Genomic DNA, 22,903 nt, shown 5'->3' with positions numbered 1-22,903 from the left:
TATTTCAAAAGGGAGTGAAACAAAGGGAGAGCCTTGCTCTGGCTCTTCTGTAGTCCTTATAGGATAATTTATGGCAAAAGCACCCAACATCTAAAGCAGGCAAGTGAGTTCTAAATGGTAATGATGTTTCTCTGCACAGTGAAAATGGCTCACATTCATCTCCAGCAGTACCCTTTGGGGAAACATGAATTGGACCACACTGGGAATATCTGAAAAGAGAAACACATTAACTAAATGCACAAAAGGCTTCATATTTGGGGAAAGTAACTAATTAAAGACTAAAACAAATAAACAGGTAACATCAAAAGTAAAGGAAAAGAAACATGGAATTGGCTATGAAAGTGAAAAAAATACCACAGAGGTGCAAAAACCAGGAGTCAGATGCTAAATAGAAGAGTGACCACTACAAATGTTGTCTGGATATAATGAAAATTATACAACAAACATTTTTGCTGGCACTGGGGATCAAACCCAGGGCCTCACATACACTAGGAAAATGCTCAACTGCCAGGCTACACACATCCCCAGCCCCAGCAGGATATTTAACCCTTGACTTTATGTAGAAGATTTGGAAAAGCTTGGAGGGGATGTGCTGAAACCCAAACACCCTTCCGGAGTTAGTCCCTGCAGCCTCCAGGCTTAAGACCCACAAGAACCTTCTCCTGCTTTATCTTCTCACGCTTTCTTCCTTAAATGCCATGAAAAATGGGGAGAAGGTGAGAAGTACACTCATGAAGGCCACGGGGAACTAGCACCTGGGTAAGTTTTTACGTCAGTTAAATCCATATTATCTGAACAAAGGACAGAGAAGTTCAGTGGAAGCCGGATTTCTCTGGAGCACAAGTGGACGAAACCACGAGTGTGTCCTTTGTGGCCTGCGCTGGCAGTGGGTGGCTCGCGCAGCAGGGGGTGCAGGCGCGGCCTCTCCAGTCTGGCACGCCCGCAGCATCTGCCCTGACCTCACCAGTGTCCGCGCTCCTCACCCGGGCACGGTCCTCCCAGAGCCGACTGGGAGAGCAGCAATGGAAATAGCTGCTGTGGGTGGCACTCATTAGTGGAAGTGAGCTTCAGTGTCTACTGCAGGTGGGCCGGGGAGATAGCCTGGCGGACTAAGTGCCTGCCTGCCAAGTGCAAGGACCTGGGTTCAATCCATGGGGCCGGGAAACCAAGCATGATGGTGCACGCCTGTAATCCCAGCGTGGGGGAGGCTGAGGCAGGAGGATCACTATGAGTTGGGGCTGCGTAGCGAGACCCTGTACCAAGTGAAAAGATTAAAAAGAAAACAGTTAAAAAACAGTGTCTACCTCAGGTGACATGGAACCCTAGGGAGGAAATGTTCACTGATGAAGGTCAGCGGAGAACAAACGATGGTTTTTCCTATGTGAGAAACCCCAAATAAAGAGCGACATAAGAGGCAGATGGTGGGAGACAGGCAGACCCCCTTGTGGAGCGGAAGGAATCTGAGGAAAGGTGCAGGTGGGTGGAGCAGGGGAGGCGCCCTGGGGATGCTAGACAGGCCTGGAGCAGCTGCCAGCTCGAATGTCACCACATTTGCACAGGTACACCAACTGAGGAAAGAGAAACGGCTGATCTATGCGCGCAGTGCAAGAAGAAACCCCGTGCGGTGGGGCCGGCAGAGAGCAGGAAACCAGACAGCACTGGGTGGGAAACGAGAGGCCGGAGAAGAGGGCAGAGGAGATCCTGAAGCTTTGAGTTTGGGGTGCTTAAAAGAAATTGAGATGCGTTTTCTTTGAGACTGCACAAAGCATTTGTTTAAAGCATGGAATGAAAATTTGATTGCAGGGGCCGGGGAGATAGCTCAGTAGAGTAAGCAAGGCCTTGAGTTCAATCCCCGGTTCTACCAAAAAACAAAAAACAAAAAACAAAAAAAAACCCCAAAAACCCACAAACAACAACAACAACAAAACCTTTGATTGCAAAACATATCAACTGTAATAAAAGTAGTTATTAAATGTAACTGATTTAGAACTCCTGGTTTACTTTACCATTTACAGTTCTACTGTAAAATAGAAAAATCTCAATTTAACTTGGAAAATGGCATTGATTTTTGTTTCAGTGGTCACATGCTCCTCATAACAGTTTCAGTAACACAGTATGCTCCGTTTTTCTCGCACAGAGGTATTGACAGCTAGTAATTACCTATCCACCCCCAGCTAACACAGGCAGTTTGCATTTATTTAGCAATACAAGTAAAAAGAGATGCAAAGAGAATGTGCCTGTTTAATAAATCTTTGATCTCAAAAATGTATGGAATTTCTGAACACATGGACTGTCTTTGGAAATGGCCTAGATCAAATGCAGCAAAATTTTCTTTGAACACTCATAGTTAGAACTGAGGGCAAGATAGACACGGGATGCTAGCTGCCCAGAGCCTGAGGCTCAGAGCACAAGTGAATGAAAGGATCACTATCAATCCTCTGGCTGGATAATTGGCCCCTCCGCAGACAGGCTTTCCTCCACATTCCTCTTATGGAAGAACAAAATTGTTTTATGTTGAAAATGAAACCCTTACAAGGGTTCCCCTATTTACATGGAGACTCACACCCATGTAGGTAAACATCAGCTGCCTTCGAATATACGGTAAGGCGTTTGGGTTAATCTTTTGGTTGCTTGTTTTTCAATTTAATCACTGACATTTATGCTTTTCCTGCAAGCAGCAACTAAGGCACACATAGCAGGTTTATGAAGCAAGTTCAGCATTTTCTACAACTGGCTTCGGCAGATGTGCTCCATGAGCTCTGAAATCTTACTCTTAGGGCTTCAGGAGAACCTGGCCGGAGGGGTCTGCTTGCTCAAGGCCTGTGATCCTGGAGCCCGCCGCTTTCCATGTGACTCACCCTTTTCATTTCATGAAAGAATGCTATGCCGACAGTGTCTACAGTCTTATATTTGAATACAGCAATATACAGAAGCTCAAGAAGAAATAAATTCTGATAAATAGCACAATCTTGCCTTTTGTTCTCATTACTGATAAGCACTGATACCAAAGAACAATCACTGTACCTTTATGCTCAATATTGTAGCTTGGTACCATAATGTATGCCTACTGTTAATGCATGCCTACCTGCTATTTTGTCTACTGTGTGGGCTGCCATGGTATTCCCAGGTACAATCACCTGTTATAAAATCACTCCCTCTCTGAATTACAAATCAGAGACTCAAAGCTAGCACAGTGCAGAAAAAGTACTTTATAAATTTTCTTGAGCTAAGAGCATAAATTTCATTCCTTTCATCATTTGAATTTTTTACAAGAAATATTTGATAATTAAATCCACTATTCTGGTAAATATATTTATTTATTTTAAAATTACTTTTTAAAGAGAATAATAGAAAAAAACCATTAGCAACAATACAGAATTTTGCTAAAGAAAGTGGTAGATATTTAACAATGGTTGTTGTATTGCATATAGTTGTCTTCAAATTAGTTGTTCAGATCACCAGACATAAGCCTGCAGAATTGGTAAAAAAGTCACAAAAAATTAAAAAGGAGAAACAAAAATTCAAGCATGAAGTGCTCCTTTCAAAAGATCTGCAGCAATCAGCAGCATGGTTATCCAACTGTCCTGTACTTATACAAAGACGTATCTTTTTCCACGCCTTCTTTCTTTCTTTTGTCCTTTCCTTCAGCCCAGTTGTTCCTTCCTGTTGGACAGATTTTTTCCCTTTCACAATATCTATCTTTTGGATTTTATTTGCTCTTTCAAGTTCTTACACCAGTGAGACAAAAGACGCAGTGTTTACAGGTGTGGTTTGATTTATTTCACTTACGAGTATGGTCTCTAGTTTCATCCATGGTAAATACACTTAAATCAATGAAAAAGAACAAGAGATGTCCGAAGCTAGATGCAGTCAGGCCCTTACCTATGAGAGTGTGAAAGACAGCCGCGATGGCTCCGGCCACCACCATGCACAGGACAGCTTTGGTCCTGTCTCGCTTGCTGTTCACGAACACCAGGCCCACGTTTTTGAAGTCACTCATGGGACCCGTGAAGAACTTCATCAGTGAATACGCCAGCCCGTAGCTGGCCAGCATCTCCACTGCATCCTCCTTGACGGCAGCGATGCCCCGGTTCAAGGCCTGCGGGGGGAAGAACCCGTAATAGCATGAGGAACGGCACCCCATCGCGGGCTATCAGGCCTCTAAAATAAAACTCAGTGATGACATTTCTGTACAAACTCTAAGCAGGGCAGAGGGCAAATCATACTATAATTTGATAGAAGTTATTGGTTTTCATTTTCATCCGTATTACCTTCAATTTGAGAATTTTTTCATTAGGGGGTTTACCTGACCATTATAGATAAAGTAGAAGCAAAAAACCCCAAATATTTTACATTAATATCAGAAAACAATTCCAAAGAGTTTCGCTTAAAAGCTGACTTTTTGAAAAACTGAGTATGTTAAATATTATTTGTAAATCTATGTAATAGCAACAGACATTCTCGAAGTGAACCAACCAGTTTATATGGAGTGGGTGATGATTTAAAAAAAAATTTTTTTTTTTGGTGGTACCGGGGATTGAACTCAGGCCCCCGCGCTTGCCAGGGAAACGGTTATTCCACTGAGCCATCTCCCCGGCCCCCATGATTTTCTGGAAGTAGGCACATTGATGTGTGTGTCTGTGTGCTTGGGTAACCCTAAACACCGCGTACGCATGCTCCGTGGCAGAGCCCCGTGCTGCTTACAAGTCACTGTACTGTCCGTGCGACCACACTGCAGTTCCGTGAAGCACGCTCCTGCACTCCGTGCACACGAATGCACGCTGTGTCGCGGTACAATGCTCCTTGAGGAAGATGTGGCCGTACAGGGCACAGCTCCGCTCCGCTTCAGAGGAGACCTCCTGAGCTATCAGGTTACAAAGCGCTTGTCCCATCTAGCAGACAAACAGCACTGGAGATGCTAAGGATGGGTATCCAGGTGGGGAGAACCCCACGCCTACAACATCTTCAGAACACTGCCCCTGTCTTTAGGGACAAGCTAATGAGCAGAGAAGCTGGCTTTCAGGATACTGTATACTTTTAAAAATGGAGTATTTTAAGAACAGTTTGAATAAAATGGAATGGGAATTACAGAGTTCTCATGTGCCCTCTGCTGCCACACTCGGATCCTGACCAGCGGCACCCCACAGTGGAGGGGCCCATCTGTCACAAAGGACCCACTTACTGCAGCGCCTCACTATTCTGAATCTAGTTTCGGTAGGCTTCCTCGTGGTGGGGGTGCACGTTCCACGGGTGTGAAAAATACAGCCCCGTCACAGCCTTCTACATAGTCATAGTTTTTAAAGAAGTGCTGCACTGAGGTCTTTATCACTTTTTACTCTTCCAATTGCGTCCTGGTAACATTCCTAAGACTGGTATCAGTCTCTGTGACACAGACTTGAAGCAGAAGAAATGAAAAGAGAGGCACCTGTTCAGGTTGCCCTCGACTTTGAAGCAGCCCGTGGCCCACAATCCTCCCCGCAAACACCCCTCCAGCTCAGTACCACTGAGCACTACCTGACTTCACACACCGAAGCTTCTTTACCTGACACCTAAGGAACAAATCGGCACTTGAAAGAGACAAGGCTGAACACAATAATCGAACCCAAGCTTCAAGTGTAATACGTATATACTACATCCTAACAAAACAAACCCAATCTACTGTCTCACTGACTGTATGAAAGCATCAAATATAAGGTACATCACTGGTTTTATACCATTAAGGAAAAAAATATACCGAATTATAATTGGATGCCAATTGCTTGTAAGACAGATCCAGATGGAAGAGGGGTGTGTGTGTGTGTGTGTGTGTGTGTGTGTGTGTGTGTGTTGGAGTGTGCCTCAGAATCTATGAAAGGAGGTATTTCATGGTACACTGAAAGTTACTCCTCAGATTCAGAGGCCGACGTGGGTTTTGGCTTCTAACACAATACTGTCCACATGCCCGGCACCGATCGAGCTAATCAGCAAAACGCAGCCTTTACATTCTTTGCCTGTACTTTGTTTCATCCCCTTTCCTAGGAAATACAGCTGCCTGGTACAATGAGCACTCACAGAATTGAAAATTCTTTGCAAAGCACTGTTAGAGGGGAAAATTGCTTAAAGGAAAACATCACTGTGCAAAACTGGCTGTACAAAGTGTACAATAGCTGGGCATTTACTGCTATTCTGACAAAGTTGGCATTAACGTGGGCTCCTTTCTGGCCACTCTCTCCAGTTACATGTCGAGTCTTTTTTTGCTTTTTTCACTCATAACTTTAAACTTTCCACAAGAGCTTTCTCAGCCTCTGCAGAGTGCCCCTGCCAAGACACTTCTCTTGGAAACACATTTTCTCTTGTACTGGTGCTAATCAAATACCTGAACACTCCAAAGCAAAACTAAAAAAAACCAAGAAACATCCTGATTAAAAAAAAAAATCCTGTGTTTGGTATCTACAAAAGGCAGCCAGGGGGTTCTGTGGCTGTGTCAAAACTTAATATGTGATCATCAACCAAAATTAATTCCTTTCAGGGAGGTAGTTGGTGCCTCACCCAGAGCCCCAAGACCAGACGGTGCACCCTGCCTGGCTGCTGGGAGGTGTCCTCCTCAGAGCGAAGTCCCCAGCCATCTATGCGGGTTAGATACACCTGACTCCTCCCTGGTCCCTAAGTGGTGGGAAGCCAACGGCTGCCTGGCACAGGGCAGAAAGGATGCGGTCCACGCCTGCACACGGCCATGGTGGTACCACTCCTGCTCAGGCGTTCCCAGGCCCAGGGGAAGCAGACTCCAGCAGAGGCCAACCCTCGCCGACTACCTCCCTGGGGGTGGGGGACTCCATCTGCTGCCCAGCCCTCCGGCTCCTTAAGCCCCAAGGCGCGCGAATCCACACGCAGGCTTTGTCCGAGCACTCGAGGGAGGGCAGCTTCCCACCAGTCCTCGCCTCGGCACCAAGCGCCTGCAATGCTTGCTCGTTTCCTTTCCATCTTTCTCCAAAGGTATGACTGTGAACTGTTTACTTCTTTTTAGCCCTCAAAAACACGTTAAAATTTAAACAGTATATATTATTTAGCACAAGTTTCAAAAGCACCTGCCAGCACACCTAAATAATGCAGGGTCAGGTTGTCTCTGTGTCTTCTTGGCAAAACTTTATAGTCTTGCTAAAAAGATACCGGCCCTGGCTGGGGAACCTGTGGCAATGTTCTCCATTTCCTGGATTTGAGTCTGAAATCGGGCTGAGACAGGTGGGAAGAGGAAGGGCGCAGCTAATGACAGCTCTGTCTGCAGGACTCGGCGAGATTTCCTTTGGCTCAACAATTACGGTAATCTGGGCACAGAGCACAGGGTTCAGAGGCATCAGGCCTGAGTGGAAGCGGCTTCCATCTCTCAACTGCCCAGCAGGCCTCGGTGCCCCCTACGCAACCCAGGTGGTCCCGGTGGGATACGGCAGGTGCTCAGAAAGGCACCTGGAAGCAGGGACTTGCATCTTCGTGCACCACCGTACCTGCCACCCCTGTAAGACTGTGACTCTTTGCTGCATGAGCACACGAGTTAGCTATCTGTTACCAAGAACTCTACTATGTTTCCTAATTTTTAGACTTAAAAAAGCTTTTAATTATGAGGTGTTATTGCTTGTAAGATGCACTGCCAGTTTGTTTTAATGACACTAAATATACACATTATTTGAAAAAAATCTATCCTGATTTCAAGACACATTTGAATGTAAGAACAAAAGCTAGAATTCTGGGTGCTTTAATGGTATTAGCCTTTATCATCCTCATGTGCAGCAAGGATTTCCCCCAACTGGTCCTTGTCTTAGTTTCATGATCTTTTTATACCGTAAATATTACATTATTATAGTCTATTGCTCACTTAGGGTTTTGTTCCCACACCTTTAGGCTTTGCCACTCTCACCCCTTCCATATCTAGGATAATTTTGCTCTAGTTTATGGCTTCATTTGCACACTTATCTTTTTAATCTTACTGGAACTTATGATCTGAGACCAGGACCAAAATTAATGTCCTCCAAATAGTTTGTTTTGAAACTACATAATGTACAAACCACCCACTGCCCACTGATCTGGGACAGTCTCTTCCGGGTCTGCCATTCTGCACATGCCCATGGGTGACCTGCTGCAAGCGCCATCTGCCTGTACTTGCTCACCCTAGTTTTCCTCAAAGTGTGGTCACTGCCTGTCACACCACACAGGTACTTCTTGTTCAGCGCCCACCTCCTCTACCTGAATGCTAAGCCCCGGGGAGCAGAGAGCTGCGCATCAGTGCTACATGCCAGACCTAAGCGTGGGAGATGACAAATGAAAGGATGCTACAGAAGTGCACACAGGAGCCTGATACCTCTTGGAGGAGCTTATTTAGGCAGACAAAGCAATGTCACTGCTCTACAGAAGTGACACCAGAGCTCTGAGACCCGAGAACAAGGAGCAGCTGGTTGGATGAGGAGCGGGAGGAAGTCAGAGTCCTGTAGAAGGCTGTGGAGCTCAAGGAAAGCAGGAGTCAGGAAAAAATGGGCACGAGGGAGAGCGTGAGAAGGCACGTTGGAAAGGCAGGCAATCCTAGCAGCTTTCCAGGCGGGGGAAGAACGTGTCTTCTTCCATGACCAGCTGGAGCTCTTGAATGGTCCTGGCCAGAGGTGGGACAGAGCCTCACGGCAGGCACAACGGTGATGCTGGTCTGGAGAGCGAGGGGAGAAGCAGGAAGCAACAGCTCTACGGCGCCAGGCCCCAAGATGCAAGCCTGTTACACAAGCACTCCGCGACATGCTGCGAGAAGACTGCAAGTTCGAGCCCCGTCTATGCAACTTAGGAGACCCTGTCTCTAGGCTGTAGTTTGGTGTGAAGGTCCTGGGCTCAGTCCAAAGCAGAGCTCTGTGGGAATCCAGGCCAGAGATGGTGGTGACCTGGACCAGGGTGAGGTGGAGCAGAAGGCAACAGATGGACTGGACAGCATTTCAGAAGCAATTGTGGAGTCTAGGAAAACACTACCTGGTGGGCTGGAGGAGAAGGAAGAACTGGATGGTGCCTGCAGAGTCACTCACAACAGGAATGGAAAGTGCGGAGAAAGGTCGCCCCAGAGCCCGAGCAGGAGCTTGACAGTGGGCTGGAGACGCTCACTGGCATTCCAAAGCCAAGAGGAGAGCTGACCAGGGCGCACGTGAGACTCAGCTCCCCAGTGACTGGGATGATTCTGGAATGGATGCGGCCTCAGGCAGCGTTCACAAGCACAGCCGCTGACAGGCTGTGTCAGGCAGCCCCATGGGCTCATGGGCCCAGATGGAAGGGCACTGCAAACAGTCCCAGCCCGTCGCCCCGGAGCGCAGCACAGGGTTCTCTTCACAGTGTGGACCTCCCCACCAGCGGTGTGGAGCGTCAGCCTTGAACACACATCTGCTTCCAGAAAACTTCGCGAGGGTCACGTGCGCCTTCCACTCATGCTATTCTGCTGCCTGATTCTTTTTTCCTTCACAGCAACTTTGCAAAAACCACAGGATATTAAAAATGATAGCCCACAGGGAAACAGCTACGAAATCCCACAGGTAGGAGTGATCTCACTGGCACGAACTGTCCACATCAGAAAATCCTAAATGAGTCCCTGATATTTTACATTTGGGATCTGGAGACTAGAAAAATTGTTAAATCTGCAGAGAGAGATTCTTTGGGACAAGTTACCACCAGCCCCCCAACCTGCCTGTGGTACACTGGAGTTGCACAAGTAGCCTGTGCAAGTGGGCCCTGGCTCGGGCCACAGGATGCCCTTCCGTCCTCAGGTCCTCATGCCTGTCTGGGACCCCTGAGGCACCAAAACGTAGCAGGCTGTTTGAGCTCAGCACAAAGACTGAGCCAGTGAGCCACGCTGCAGCCCGACAGTATTCCTTCCTATTTCAGTCATAGTTCTAAGTCCTAGTGGAGGGCCAGGAGGTGCTGCTTTGTGAGTGAGCACTCCCTACCTTAGTCCAACCCATCAAAGCTCCCTTCTTCCCTAGAGAGACTGCGTCCAGTCCTGGCTACCAACTGCACCTCCTGGATGAAATTCTGGAAAGGCCAGAGGCAGCAGTGGAGGGCAGTGGTGCAAGGGCCCCTGGCTGTGCTCTATGTGGGGCAGCCCTACCTGTTACCTGGCCTGTTTTCAGATTGGGGCAAGCATCCTGGCTCTCCAGGCTCCTTCTCCTTTTTCTTTCTTTCCTTTTTTTTTTTTTTTTCAGTACTGGGGATTGAACTCAGGGCCTTGCACTTGCCAGGCAAGCTCTTATTCTACTGAGTTATCTCCCTGGCTCACCAGGCTGCTTCTGAACACACTGCTTTTCTACAAACTCCCTGCCACTTGGACACTCGAGAGCCTAACGCATTTCCATCTGATGTCACCATGGGGCTGGTGGGTTAGCTCAGTTGTCTCAAGTGCCTTCTTGAGCAAAGTCAGTCAGGGCCAAAGGACTGTGGTTTGATCCCCAGCCAGCACCACATGCTGTACCAGACCTGCTCTTAAGGCAGCCTGTGGTTTTTAGGGGCGTCCTGCCACGTGGCTTGCAGTCTCCCCCACACCTCAGCTCTGGAGGGAGGGGAGTTTCTTTCCCTCCCAGGAGGTCACAGCTCTTGCCCTCCGCTGTGGCTGTGCCAGGGCCTTCTCCCCACTACCGTGCACCCTGCTCTGTGACCACACCTTTGCTCTCACTGTCCTAAGAGCTGTCCCACTACTCAAGTTTCAATGAAAGCCCGGCCCCTGGGCCACTATCTTCAGCTGCGTCTGCTCCCTCGCCTTTCCGCGCCCCCCCTTTCTCTTCCTTCACCTCCTTGTCTCCCTGCTAGCCTACATCTCCTGCTCACCGCTGGCCACGCTCTGCAGTGCCCACATCTGCCGGCAAGTCTCTAACCCGGAACTCATCTGGTCACCACTTCTGCCCCTAGCTCTCTTTGCAGGCTTCCACCTGGGCTTCTCGAGCTCCTGGACACACACAGCAGTCCACTGCTACCATGACACAGCCCCAACCTCCTGGGGCTCGTGGCTGCCCAGCCAGAGGAGCTGTTCTGGGGGCCCTCTCCCCGGCCAGGCAGTCGGGCCACCACCTAGCCCTGCTCTTGTCTTCTCGTCCAATTCCCTCTCTCCCACTGCAGCTTCTCCCTGGTACAACGGGTCACTCCGAGGGACCAATGGGTCTCCGCATCTCACCAACCCATCAGCTCCGTGAGGCTTCTTCATCACCCTTCCCTGCCCTACTTAGCATCAAGAGTGCCTGAACTCAACGCATGAACAGATTTGTGCGCTACTGCGATCTGGGACTGACATCTGGTCATTTGCGAACAAAACTCCTCCAAATGCAGGCTTATTTTTCTGGTTTAAAAAAGCTACACAATTTGCAGTAGAATCTAAGCACTTAAAATATGCAGCGATGACAGCAGCACTGCACGTGTCCTGGTCCTTCTGATGCTTCCTGCTCGTCAGGCAGGGGCTTCCCCGTTGTGTGCACCATGTCGCGCCACGCACACAGTGGCTGCCCGATGCAGACCAGACACAGGCAACGCCTGGGCTGGGGCCACTGAATCAGCCTCCCACGTGCAAAGCGGAAGCCACGCTTTTCTAATGCTCTCTTTCACTTCCTTCGGATGTCAATGAGGACAAATCCAAACGGTCCCTCATGGAGTCAAACCCTGAAGTTAGGTGTGGTCAGGAGAAAATCAGATTTCTATGCAAAAGACAAGAGCATTTCTTCCGAGCCTGCAGAAGCTGAAAGAACCCTGCCGAGGGCTGCATGCCACTGACTGGTCCCAGGGCGTGAGGGCTACATTCTGAAAGACAGGCGCCTAAGAGAGGCAGGGTTCTCAAGTGGGTGGTTGTGCAGTTCGGGAAGTGCCAGTCCTATACCCGGGCCTGCTCCTGTACCTGACATCACTGTCCCTGTGGGGAAAGAACCCGTGTTGCTCGTATGGAAATGAATCCCAAATTCCAGTTGGAAGCTGGTACTATTGCTTAAAATAGCAAGAGATGGCTACATGCAATACTGAGTCTCACTTTTTATTTTTAGTAAGAAGAATCTTCCTTTCGCTTGTCTCATCTGGATCAGAGAAACAGAGACTTGAGGTCTGGGCAACCATTCTGTCTCACTAGGACACAGCCCAGACTGTCTTCCATCCCTCTGATAAAAGCTGACACCTCTGCCTGAGGCTTTGACCCTTTTGCTATGCCTGTAATGATACGAGGTAGGCTGACTACTGCAGCCAGTGAAATACAGTTTACAGATCCTCCTTCAACCCAGCATCTGCACAACACCCGCATCTGGGGCAGTGCACACAGCTCCGGCGGCGTCCCGGCGCGGCCACCTGTGGGGCAGCTTCCTGCGATGCCGTGGGCGAAGGGCCATCCTGGACAGCCACCCTGCCAGGAGTCTGGCTCCTGTAATTTTCCACTGTTATTGTTCTGTTTGTCTGTATTTTAAAAAGTGGTTTGGGTTAAACTAGATCATTTGTCTTCCCGGTAGTTTTCCAAGTACATTTCATTTTCCCAAGGATCTATACTGCTCTCAGCCAGCCTCGCTGTGTGGCTGGCACTCGAGCCAAGAGCTGACGCCCACGCGCGGGCTGTGGCCAGGGGCGGCAGGCGGGCAGAACCCGGTCTCTTCAGAAGTCGGGGCACTGGTGTGCAGCACTGTCCATACTCGTGCTTCCTGAAAACCCCGGGCAAGCCCAAATATAACAATTTTCTTTCTGTCACTTCCCAAACCTGGAGAGGAGTTTTTGTAAAGGATCAAGACAAACTACTGAGAGGCTATGATGAAGTCTGGCTCTCTCAGTTTTCTCCTGCCGGTTTCCTCAGTCTGTCTGGGGAAATAAAAAGCATTTTGTGGGAATGCCTTACTTGGAAGACATGTCTGCTTGGTAAGGATGAATTTTAGTGTCACACGGTTCTCCTCTAGTCCTCTTGATTTTTCAAGAAAACATGAACCTTCTTCACCTGACTGAATTTTTTTTTTATATTTATTTGATAGAAGGTCTTGCTAAGCAGCTCAGACTCTAGTGATCCTCCTGTCTTAGCCTCCCCAGTGCTGGGATTACAGGCGTGCGCCACCACGCCTGGTTTCTGTGGCGAGCACAACATGCAATGTTGGGAATCAAACCTGAGTCCAGGCAGGCGATTAGACTGCGGAGCTAGCTCTTCAGCCCCACCTGACTGAATTTAATTTTAATGCAAGATGGCAGATTTGATGAAGCAAATGTACTATGCAAATTCTAGTGTCCTTTATAAAACCTAAAGGCTTCCTGTGCCATTTGAGAGTCTCATTCTTCACCTTGTTGTCACTTTTTTAATGAAATACCAACATTTCTTCCTCTTACCGAAATCCTCATATTTCCTCCTATACTTGTTATAAAGATACATGGATCCCAAATGGTACTTTTTGGCTGAAATGTCAAGATTATGTCCATTCGCGTCACAACTGAGTTCTGCAATAACGACAACTCTGTAAGTAATAGTCTGGAGTAAAGGACCACCTCTGGGATCTTGGAAGTCTCTCTGCCACCTCTTTATACTTACTCTCTCCCTGCTTGGCAGCAACTGCTTTCTGGATCAGTCCAGTACCTTCATCTTGGCTGGGGTTCTCTAAGCAGCTCTGGACTTCCACACCTCTTCCTAATGCAACTGCAATACCAAGAGAGGCGCTTGTCGTCCTCCGTTCCTTTTATTCCTTTCACTGCTGCAGACTGAACGCATGGCTGTTGGTATATTAGCCCTTCCACTGACAGCTACAAATGCATTTGTACTAAGCTGAGGGAAAGTGAAGACTACTTGTCTTTGGACCTTATGAAACCCAAAGGCCACGATAACGGGGATGATGAAATAGCCCAGCACCTGGCACTGCCTGCAGGGCCACAGGCACTGTTCTGGGATCTTCCAGGTAGGAAGCTGGGAGCTTACTATTTCCCAGCTTGCTCATGAAAAGCCTAGTGCAGAGCGGCGAGTCACCTGTCCAGGAGGCTGTGAAGCTAGGAGAAGACTGCACCTAGAACCCGCGATCCTAAGCCTCACTTACTTACGCTACACCACACCTTCCTTTCACTTTGAACTACATACTGCAGGTGGCACCAAATTCTGCCCAATACCAATACTTTAAGAGGACTACCAGATAAAAGGGAACTTTTGGGCAAAGACTAGTTTTACAAAATCCCAAGGATCCTAAAGTAAAGGTTATTTTTTAAAGAAAAGCCCCACATGCTGGGTATAAATGCAGAGGGGGAGCTGGGTGTGGATGGGTGCACACTGTCTCTCAACCATCCAAGAAAATTGAGAACAAAAGGAACCAGGCTAGCTATGCACTGCAATCAGCACTGGGCCGCAGCTCAGCAAGACTTTGAAGCCCGGGCACACAGCTGTGTAAGGGCGACTGGCAGAGCTGAGCACAGGCTCTGCCATCGCCACTGGCGAGGGGATGCTAGGAGACTCTACGGCAGCAAGGTGCGGACAGAAGTGCTTATGAGCGGCTATTACGGCTGCTGCAGCACCTCAGTGTGCCCAGTGTCCCTTTGGTCCAGCTAGGACTCAGTTACATACCTGGCACACACTGAGGGCCTGGTCTTCCGCCCTGACTGGCAGGTGAGTAAGAAAGAGCAAAACTTTTAGTCCATCAGCAAGTCGGTTCCCCTAGGGCACAAGGAGCCTTATGAAGCCAGCCCGTTAGGAAGCAGCGACACAGTCCACACTAAAGATGTGAGGCTTGGCATGACTTCCCCACCGTGTCCAACTCCGACTGCCCCGACTGCCTCCTGGCTTACATGACGGATCTACAGTTCTCCTAGGTGATGTAAAATCACCATGGACTCAGCTGCTAGAAAGACAACAGAGGAAAGGACAAAGGACATCACTGAGGCACAAGCAATTCAGCGAAGCGTCAGATGGTGTCCTTGGCTGCAGTAGACTCACAAATCACATGCCCTGAATTCAAGGCTTCTTTACAGTTATGACCATGCCTTGTGCCTACCACTCTGTACCTAAAACAGTGACATAATAGAGTAATAACCCCGGAGAAGCGTGTGGATAAAACTCAAGTGCTCTGAGATTTGGAAAACCTAGAAAAATGAACACATCTCCATCACACATGTTCTGAATTTCTTCCTGTGAATACAGATTCACTACTGTTCAGGCTTTGTCTCTTTAAAAGGCAGCACAGCCCAGAGTTACAGAACCCTCTGCACTGGAAGGATGCTGCTGAGTGGAAGGCAGGTCCTCTAGTAGAACCTGACAATTCTTTCCGGAGACATTTATGGATTTACGGATCTGCAGACATGGTATCACAAACACTTGGATGTGACATCACATTTTACCTCTCTGGCTTTTATCTAACAATGTTACCGTTAGCCACCAGTGAATACTGAAAATTCGCAAGCTGTAGGGAAGAAACGGAAGCTTAAAGAGATGCCCCACCGTGATCAAGGCTTTTGGTCATACATGGTGGTGACTACAGCGGACCTAGCGATACTGCCTGCCTGGTGCGGCTCCCCCAGGAGCAGCGGCGGGAAGCCAGGAGGGTATAGCAGGGACAGAGAGACAGCGCTCCGTCACTATCAGTCTGTCAGAGCAGGGGAGGGGTCCCTGTGTCTCACACAGAAACGATGACCTGCTCACACACTTACGTGTAAAAACAAGGACCACGACAGGAAGTGGTTATTTATGTGGCTCTTTCATTTGGGAACTGGAGGTCCTTATATGGGACCTATGCTAAGCCGAGTTAAAGCTTTTTTCCTGTTGGATGGAATAAGGAGCAGGGTCATATTACTTCATGCCAGATGCCCGATCCATACTACCCAGTCTGGACCAAAAGGTCCTATGGGGCTTGCAGCATAATAAAGACCCCTTAGCCAAAGCTCCCGGGAGACCCCCAAGGAAAGGCAAGATGCTCAGTGCTTCGTCTTTCTCTTCCGCCTCACCATTTTCACTGACATGGAGAAGTGAGCGAGTCCTTGGAACGTGCCTTTGTTGAAGTTAGTAAGCTCCGCTCCAGGCCCTCCAGACCCCACCTGGAGGAGGCCTGGTGCTGTCCCCACTGAGAGCAGGCAGCGGTCTGGCCCACCCGGCTGCAGCGCTCTGGACCTGTGGGCTGGCGTGGGTTCTTCTTGGTTTCTGTTCATCTTTCCCACAGCTGACGGCTGAGATCAGACAGTGACGCTCCCCACAACCACCCGCTGCCAAATCGAAGCTATGCAAACCTTCGTATGTCCTGTGAGACTTCCACTCAGTGTAGAGATCCACGAACAGAAAGCACCAATTAGATGAGCGTTAATTCTTACCAACTGAAACCGAAACTATGCTAAGGCATCACTCAGGAAAAGATGAATGTAAATGTGTGCGAGGAGAATAGCTTCTCTAATAAGACCCCTTATCGTGTGCTCATTATTTAAAAGTAATTAATGTTGAAGAGAAACAAAGTCTATTTTTTTCCTCCATTTTGACTGACTATATCATACACTGATGAACTCATTTGAAGAGCATTAATAAACTGCCTCTTTCTCATGACAAGAAAGCAAAAGCCATAAAATTCCTTGGAATAATTCAACAAGTATTCCTAAACTGAAAAAAAAACCCCAAAGCATAGCATTTTGTTGATGTGCTTACAACAAAGCGCAGGTAACAGGGGAAGCAAGCTGCGCCTCTTGACGAGACGCAAGCCGGACAGCGTTCCGGACTCACCTGGAGTGGGCTGCAGTCTCACTCAGCAGTCCTGAGCTTTAGCTGGACCTTGGCGAGGTGGTTTTTAACTTGGGGAACAGCATCCCTCCCAGCGGGCCCCACAGAAGGTGCTCAGAGCGAGAACAGCAGGGTGCATGCATCTGCGCGGAGCTCCTGCCTTCAACAAGCCAGGGAGTTGGGCTGGAAACCCGGCTGCTGGCAGACTGACACACACTGAACCAGTGGGTAAGACTAGTGCTCCCGAAGGGAGGGCATCAGGTGGAGCTCACGAAGTTCCGCCAGGCGCGCACACTGCTGCAGCATGAGGAAGGAGGACGTGGCGGGAGGTGTTAACAGCACCACTCGCCTTGATCCACTAATCCTCCCTCCATTAGGCGTTTGCCTAAATAAAGTGCTGGGGGCCGGGGAGATGGCTCAGTAGAATAAGCGCTTCCCTGGCAAGTGCAAGGGCCTGAGTTCAATCCCCAGCTCCGCCGAAAGAAAGAAAGAAAGAAAGAAAGAAAGAAAGAAAGAAAGAAAGAAAGAAAGGAAGGAAGGAAGGAAGGAAGAAAGAAAGAAGGAAAGAAAGAAAGAAAGAAAGTACTGGCACTAATGGCAAACATACAAAGGCCTCCTTTACAGCAGCTTTCGTAAGGGCAGGCAGTGGGCAGCACTGTCCACCAAGATGGGACAGGCGAAGTAATGATGGAGCGGGACATCCTCGTGGGAGTATGACATGCAGAGCGTGAAGCAGAACCGAACACACGAGCTTGTGGGAAGTCCACAGTGCAGCGCTGGCCAGAAGCAAGGTGCACCGTAAGAAGCAGTATACTGACTGGTTTAAAAAAAGATGCTCAGAAACATGCAAATATATTGGCATAAGCAGCGCTGGAGAGTGACATACGCCAAGCGGTTAATATTGGCTATTTTAGGAGACGTGGGGGCAGAAAGAGGCGAATTACTAACTCTACACACATTTGTACTGCTTTCCTTACTAAAAGAGCAGACCTTTTACTGGCTTAAGACAACAGAGGGAAAGGTACACAAAACAAATTAAAAATACCTAAAGTCCTCGGTTGCAAAGCCAAATGGTCCCCACCACCTCGCAGTGCAACTGCGGCTCCGCTGCGGGCACGCTCTGAGTGACCGGGTGGGATGTCACCTCCCTGCTCACCTAGCTTAAGAAAACACAGCAGCCTCGGTGGTTTTAAACGTGAGGAAGAATACTAGGAGCTGCGTGCTGGCTGAAAGACAGCTGTGAGGTTTCCACACCTCTGGCTGTAAGGCAAGAGTAGCCTCTGCTCCCCTCCCGCCACTACCTCTTTAAGCTTCTGTGGCCTCCCTCTCTTGCAAGTCAGCATTAATCACAATTTGTTTACAAGCAGGCAATACAATTATGTATTACAATTGTGTCTCTTGAGCACGAAGACATTCAGCCAGTGCAAGTCAAGAAGGCTTCCTGGAATTTCAGAAAAAGAGTAGGGCTCCCAGCGCCACACGTCATGAGGCCTGGCCTCCGATGTCGTCGCTGCCACCCCAGCCCAGCTGAAAGTGTGCCTGCGACCCTCTGCCCGTTTTAGAGCCAGGGCCAGGCGTTCCTCCGCCTGGACCGACCTGCTCACCAGCCGGAGCCCTGCGGTGGCTCCAGGCACAGGTACTGCGGCCATCCCTCAGCGACCCACAGGGCCACGTCGCCCACTCAGACACGCTCAGCGTGTGCGGTGTATCTGCCTGGCACTGCGCTCGCCACTGAGCGGTGCGCGTGAGCCCGGGGCCACATGGGCTGTAGATTTCGCGTCTGTACAGAGCCCCGTGTCAGGCAGGCACTCGGATCACACTCAGTCTGTTCACGTATTTTTTTGTTATGTGAACTTCTCAGCACATCTGTGTGGGATGCAATATTCACACTCGCTGGGAGGAGTTGGTTCATGCGCAGAACACACCCCAGTTCCTTCTTTAAAATCATTATCTTTTAACTTTTTTCTTCTGTCTCTTGATTCCCTCCCTTGCTAAGAGTGATCTAGCTGCCTATTTGCTACTATTTAGTTTTTATTTTGCTCTTTACTTTTACTCTGGGATCCTCATGTAAGAGAAAACAATGTGATACTTAACCTCATGTGTCTGATCTGTTTCATTTCACATCTTGATTCCAAGGTGTATCTACTTGCCTACAAACGACAAAGTCTAGCCTTCCTTGTGGCAGAGCAGCACTCTCCATGTATAAATGCTGCCTTTTCTTTATCTATTCATCTGCTGATACACTGGTTGCTTCCAAGATTTAGCTACTGTGAATTGTGCTGGTATAAATATGGGTATGGGGGCCGGCGAGATGGCTCAGTGGAATCAGCGCTTCTCTGGCAAGCGCAAGGGCCTGAGTTCAATCCCCAGTTCCGCAAAAAAAAAAAAAGGGTATGTGGGGCTGGCCAGATAGCTCAGCAGATTACAGTGCCTGCTTAGGCAGACACAGGGACCGGGGTTCAATCCCTGGCATGCTGAGCTGGTGCCGCCCCTGGGGCGCACTGAGACAGCGACTGAGACTGGGCGTGGTGGGGCACACCTGTAATCCTAGCCGCTTGGGAGGCTGAAAACAGGAGGATCACTATGTGTCCATCTGTCTAGTGAGACCCTGTACTAAATACATAAAAAGAAAAACAAAAAAAAAATGGGTATGTATTTCTGTAATATGATGTGTTTAACTGTCTTGCAGGAAGATACCTAGAAGGGGATTAGCTGGATTAAACAGAATTTCTAGCTTCAGTTTTTGAGGAATCTCTATGCTGATTTCCCTAGTGGCTGTATTCGTTTACATTCCCCCCAAATGCAGAAGGAGTCCTTTCCTCCTTGCAGGCTTGTTGGTATTCGTTACTGGTTGATTTTTTGATGACAGCCATTCTTTCTGGGAGAAGATGGAATCTCAGTGTTGTTTTAATTGGTATTTCTGTAATGCCCAATGATGGTGAGCACCTCCTCACACCGGCCTTTGTGCTGCATCTACGAAGTGCCAATTCATTTCGCCTGCCCGTACTGTGACTGGGTTTTTATGTCTGAAGATGAAGGCAGGAAGAAGACAGGAGAAAAGGGCACAAGGCCACCACGGAAGACGCTCAGTCGCAAGGAGGATGATCAGGCGCCCCGTGCAGAGAGAAAATGGGGGTGGGCTGGGGAGGCCGATGGGGTGTGCCCTGCTAGCCCTTCCCCTAGCTGGGCACACAGGGGAGGAGGAGGAGGAGTGTATCACACACATTGCCTGGGCCTCTGTGGGTAGCGCTGCCTCCAAGCACACTTGGAATCACACGTAACAGCTCTTACTTAGGAATATAAAAACCGTTCCTACCTCAGCGTCAGCACTACTTCCCCGGGCCACTCTGGGGCTCCTGGCTTAAGTGCGCTTTTCGGAAAGCCAGTGTAACATACAGTATCACGCTGAGCTCCCGTGCACCTACTCCGGCTCCCGCTTGGCCTCTAGGATGGCAGGGAGGAAACGGCTAAGCCCCTCTTTCTGCTGAGGTGCGTCCAACCAGAAATTTTCGAAAGTGTTCAGTGTTTTGGCCGGGCAGTGGCTGCTTCACTCTAAGGAATGCAGCTGGTCGACATTTCTTCCTTTTTACCACAAAGGGAATCTGCTAGGCTTGCTACATTTCCAAACGTAGGTTTTTAAAACCATACTTGAAAGATAAAAAGTAATAATGGGGGAATCTGAATAGGACACAGATTTTTCTCATGAAAAAGTAGGTATAAACTTAACACCTCTGACAATGTAGTCTATTTTAAAGTTTTCAAAACCAAAGTTTTCTTATACCTTCCAATTCTACAATATAAAATGTGACATTTCTTTATATGGTAAAGTGCATATAGACTGTCTCTCTAGTCATTCTAAAACTATGGAACAAAAATGTTTGTTTTATTTACTTCCATGTGAAGAAAGTACACCAGACAGATGAAATATGGCAAGCTATATATATATATATATATATATATATATTTTTTTTTTTTTTTTTTTTTTTTTTTTTTTTTTTTGGTGGAACCGGGGATTGAACTCAGGCCCTTGTGCTTGCCAGGGAAATGCTTATTCCACTGAGCCATCTCCCGGCCCCCGGCAAGCTATATTATCACCTAGATTTTAATCCTCTCAAATACAAATGGAATTTGAGAATAGCTCCATATGACTGGGTAACATGTTTTTTTTTTTTTTTTTTTGTGGGTAACATGTTTTCTTGGCTGATGCAAAAATTGAAGAATTCAAAGAGAAGAACAGTGATCAGGGAAAAACAGGAAGCCCCAACTTTGAAAAACACCCAATCCACCTATGCAGACCACAAAAAGATCAGACAAACCAAGTATTTGTTGACTTTGGCTGTAAGTTTTGAAAAGGGAGAGAGCCTTAAAATACACCTGGAATGAGACCAACTCACTTATTCACTGACTCATTTTCTCTCTCCTTTTATAAAATACACTTTAAAGAACCTCCTAAGTGGAAATCTAAAATTATGCTCACATTCATCGTATCAAAAACAGAGCTGAGCTGTAAGAGAACCAGCTACTTGCCAGCACCTTCCCACGTGCACAGGAGTCTGCGCCGGGCACTTGCACACTTCATCTGACCCTCCTGAAATCCCAAGCGTTGGGGTTTTCAGCTCTTGTGAAAGTCAGGAAGAGTGGGGCTCAGAGGAGCTTGGCCTCTAAATCCAGCCAAATGACTTGCAAGACCCATGAGCCTTTGGGGCTAAGGTTGGGTTTCCCTGCATATTAGCAGTATACCTCAGGCACATGACAATCTGAGATTCAATGTGCTCAGTAAAAATAGAAATGCTCCCTCTGAGCTCTCCCACAGGACAGAGGTTAGAGCTCACTGACAGTACGCACCAGTGGAGGCAAAGCACTAAGCCTCATTTTCCCCAAGCAAGAGAAGCAGAGATGGGATGGTGTAGACATGTTAAACCTGGCCGGAAGTTCCATCACATCGGGGTCCCAGGCCCTAGGGAACCTCAGGATGGAGTGTGGCTCTCCGCATATTGCACAGTAGCCAGGAGGGCCTTAGGAATATCTAGGAATCTTCTAGAACCTGCCTATAGACAGATTCAGATCAAACACTACTTTCTGGTCATCTAGGTCAGAGTTGCAAACCTCCTTCGTGTCACCCAGAGGGAAAGGCAAAGGCTCTGACTCTAGGGTGGATGAGCTCAGTCTTCTCGAAGTGGCCATGCTGACTCCAAATGCCTGAGATTTAATGACTGTGGTCAGTGGGGAGGCTAGAGGTGTAAGAGTTCCTTCATGACTTCCTCTTAAAAAAAAAAAAAGCAAAATTACTGACTTCATGAACTTATTCTGAAAGCATCTTCTCTGCTAAGTCCCTCTGCTAGCTAGCCAGGGCCCTAATAAGCCCTCTCTTACTTTCATTCTTCTCTTAAAAATAATATTTTTGCTTTAAAGATAATGTATAAACACTGGTTTTGAGTAAGTGCAACAACCCAATCAGAAGCTAAGCAAAATCTAACTCTTCGTCATTTAATATGCATCCACATTAACCTGACAGCTTTAGATGGAAATATACACTATGTGTGCTCTGGGGTACTGCTGTTACATTTTCAAATGTAGCTTCCAATGAAAACACATGAAGCTAAGTGCCCTCCTACTTGACCACTCTTGCTTTCTGCCATGCCACTGCCAAGATGAACTGGCTGCACGTGCTGTGCAGGACCGGGAGGGCTCCTGGATCTGCTGGGTGGGTAGGGGCTCTGAGGTGGGCAGCAGGAGAGACGGAGCTCAGCTGCTCTGCACTGATGCAAGAGTGCGGGGTGGAGGAAACGAAGCCTGAGGTCCACAGGAGAGGGCTGGCACCAGGCTGGGAAGGCAGACCCAATGTAACAGGCGACAGAGACTGCAGGTCTGAGTGTGCGTAGCATGTGAAGGCCGATTTGCTAGGGATGTGCATGGCGGGGCGAGAGTGCCAGGCCTGCAATCAGAAGGTAAGTCCCTGGCGCTGTCCCCAGGCAAGAGCTGTCCCTCCAAGTCCCATGCTGGCGGTAGAAAAAGCCAATGCAGGTGGAGTGGGACGAAAACAGTGAATGTTCAATTTAAACAATTTTTTCCCTGTCCGGCAGCGATGACCTCCCCACAAGAACATGCCTCTCACGCAAGATCTCCTTCATCCCTCTCTGGAGGAGGAGAAGAGGAAGCACAAGGTGAAGCGCCTGTGCGCAGCCCCAGTTCCTAATCATGGATGTGAAGCGCCCAGGATGCTATAAAGTCACCACTGTCCGGTGC

The 22,903-nt window shown here is 48.3% G+C and overlaps 1 protein-coding gene across 1 annotated transcript in view; it reads right to left on the bottom strand.

The window, feature by feature from the left end:
• Ankh (ANKH inorganic pyrophosphate transport regulator) overlaps positions 1–22,903 on the bottom strand; it is a 141,456-nt gene that overhangs the window by 50,459 nt on the left and 68,094 nt on the right. Inside the window, exon 2 of the mRNA XM_004644746.2 lies at positions 3,883–4,099. Coding sequence (XP_004644803.1) covers positions 3,883–4,099 — 217 coding nt within the window. The remainder of the gene's footprint in view (positions 1–3,882; positions 4,100–22,903) is intronic.

The sequence above is a fragment of the Octodon degus genome, unplaced genomic scaffold (assembly GCF_000260255.1).
Source record: "Octodon degus isolate 3935 unplaced genomic scaffold, OctDeg1.0 scaffold00207, whole genome shotgun sequence".
Taxonomy (NCBI): Eukaryota; Metazoa; Chordata; class Mammalia; order Rodentia; family Octodontidae; genus Octodon; species Octodon degus.
Note: the sequence above shows the minus strand (reverse complement) of the source record. Positions and strands in the feature narration are given on the sequence as shown.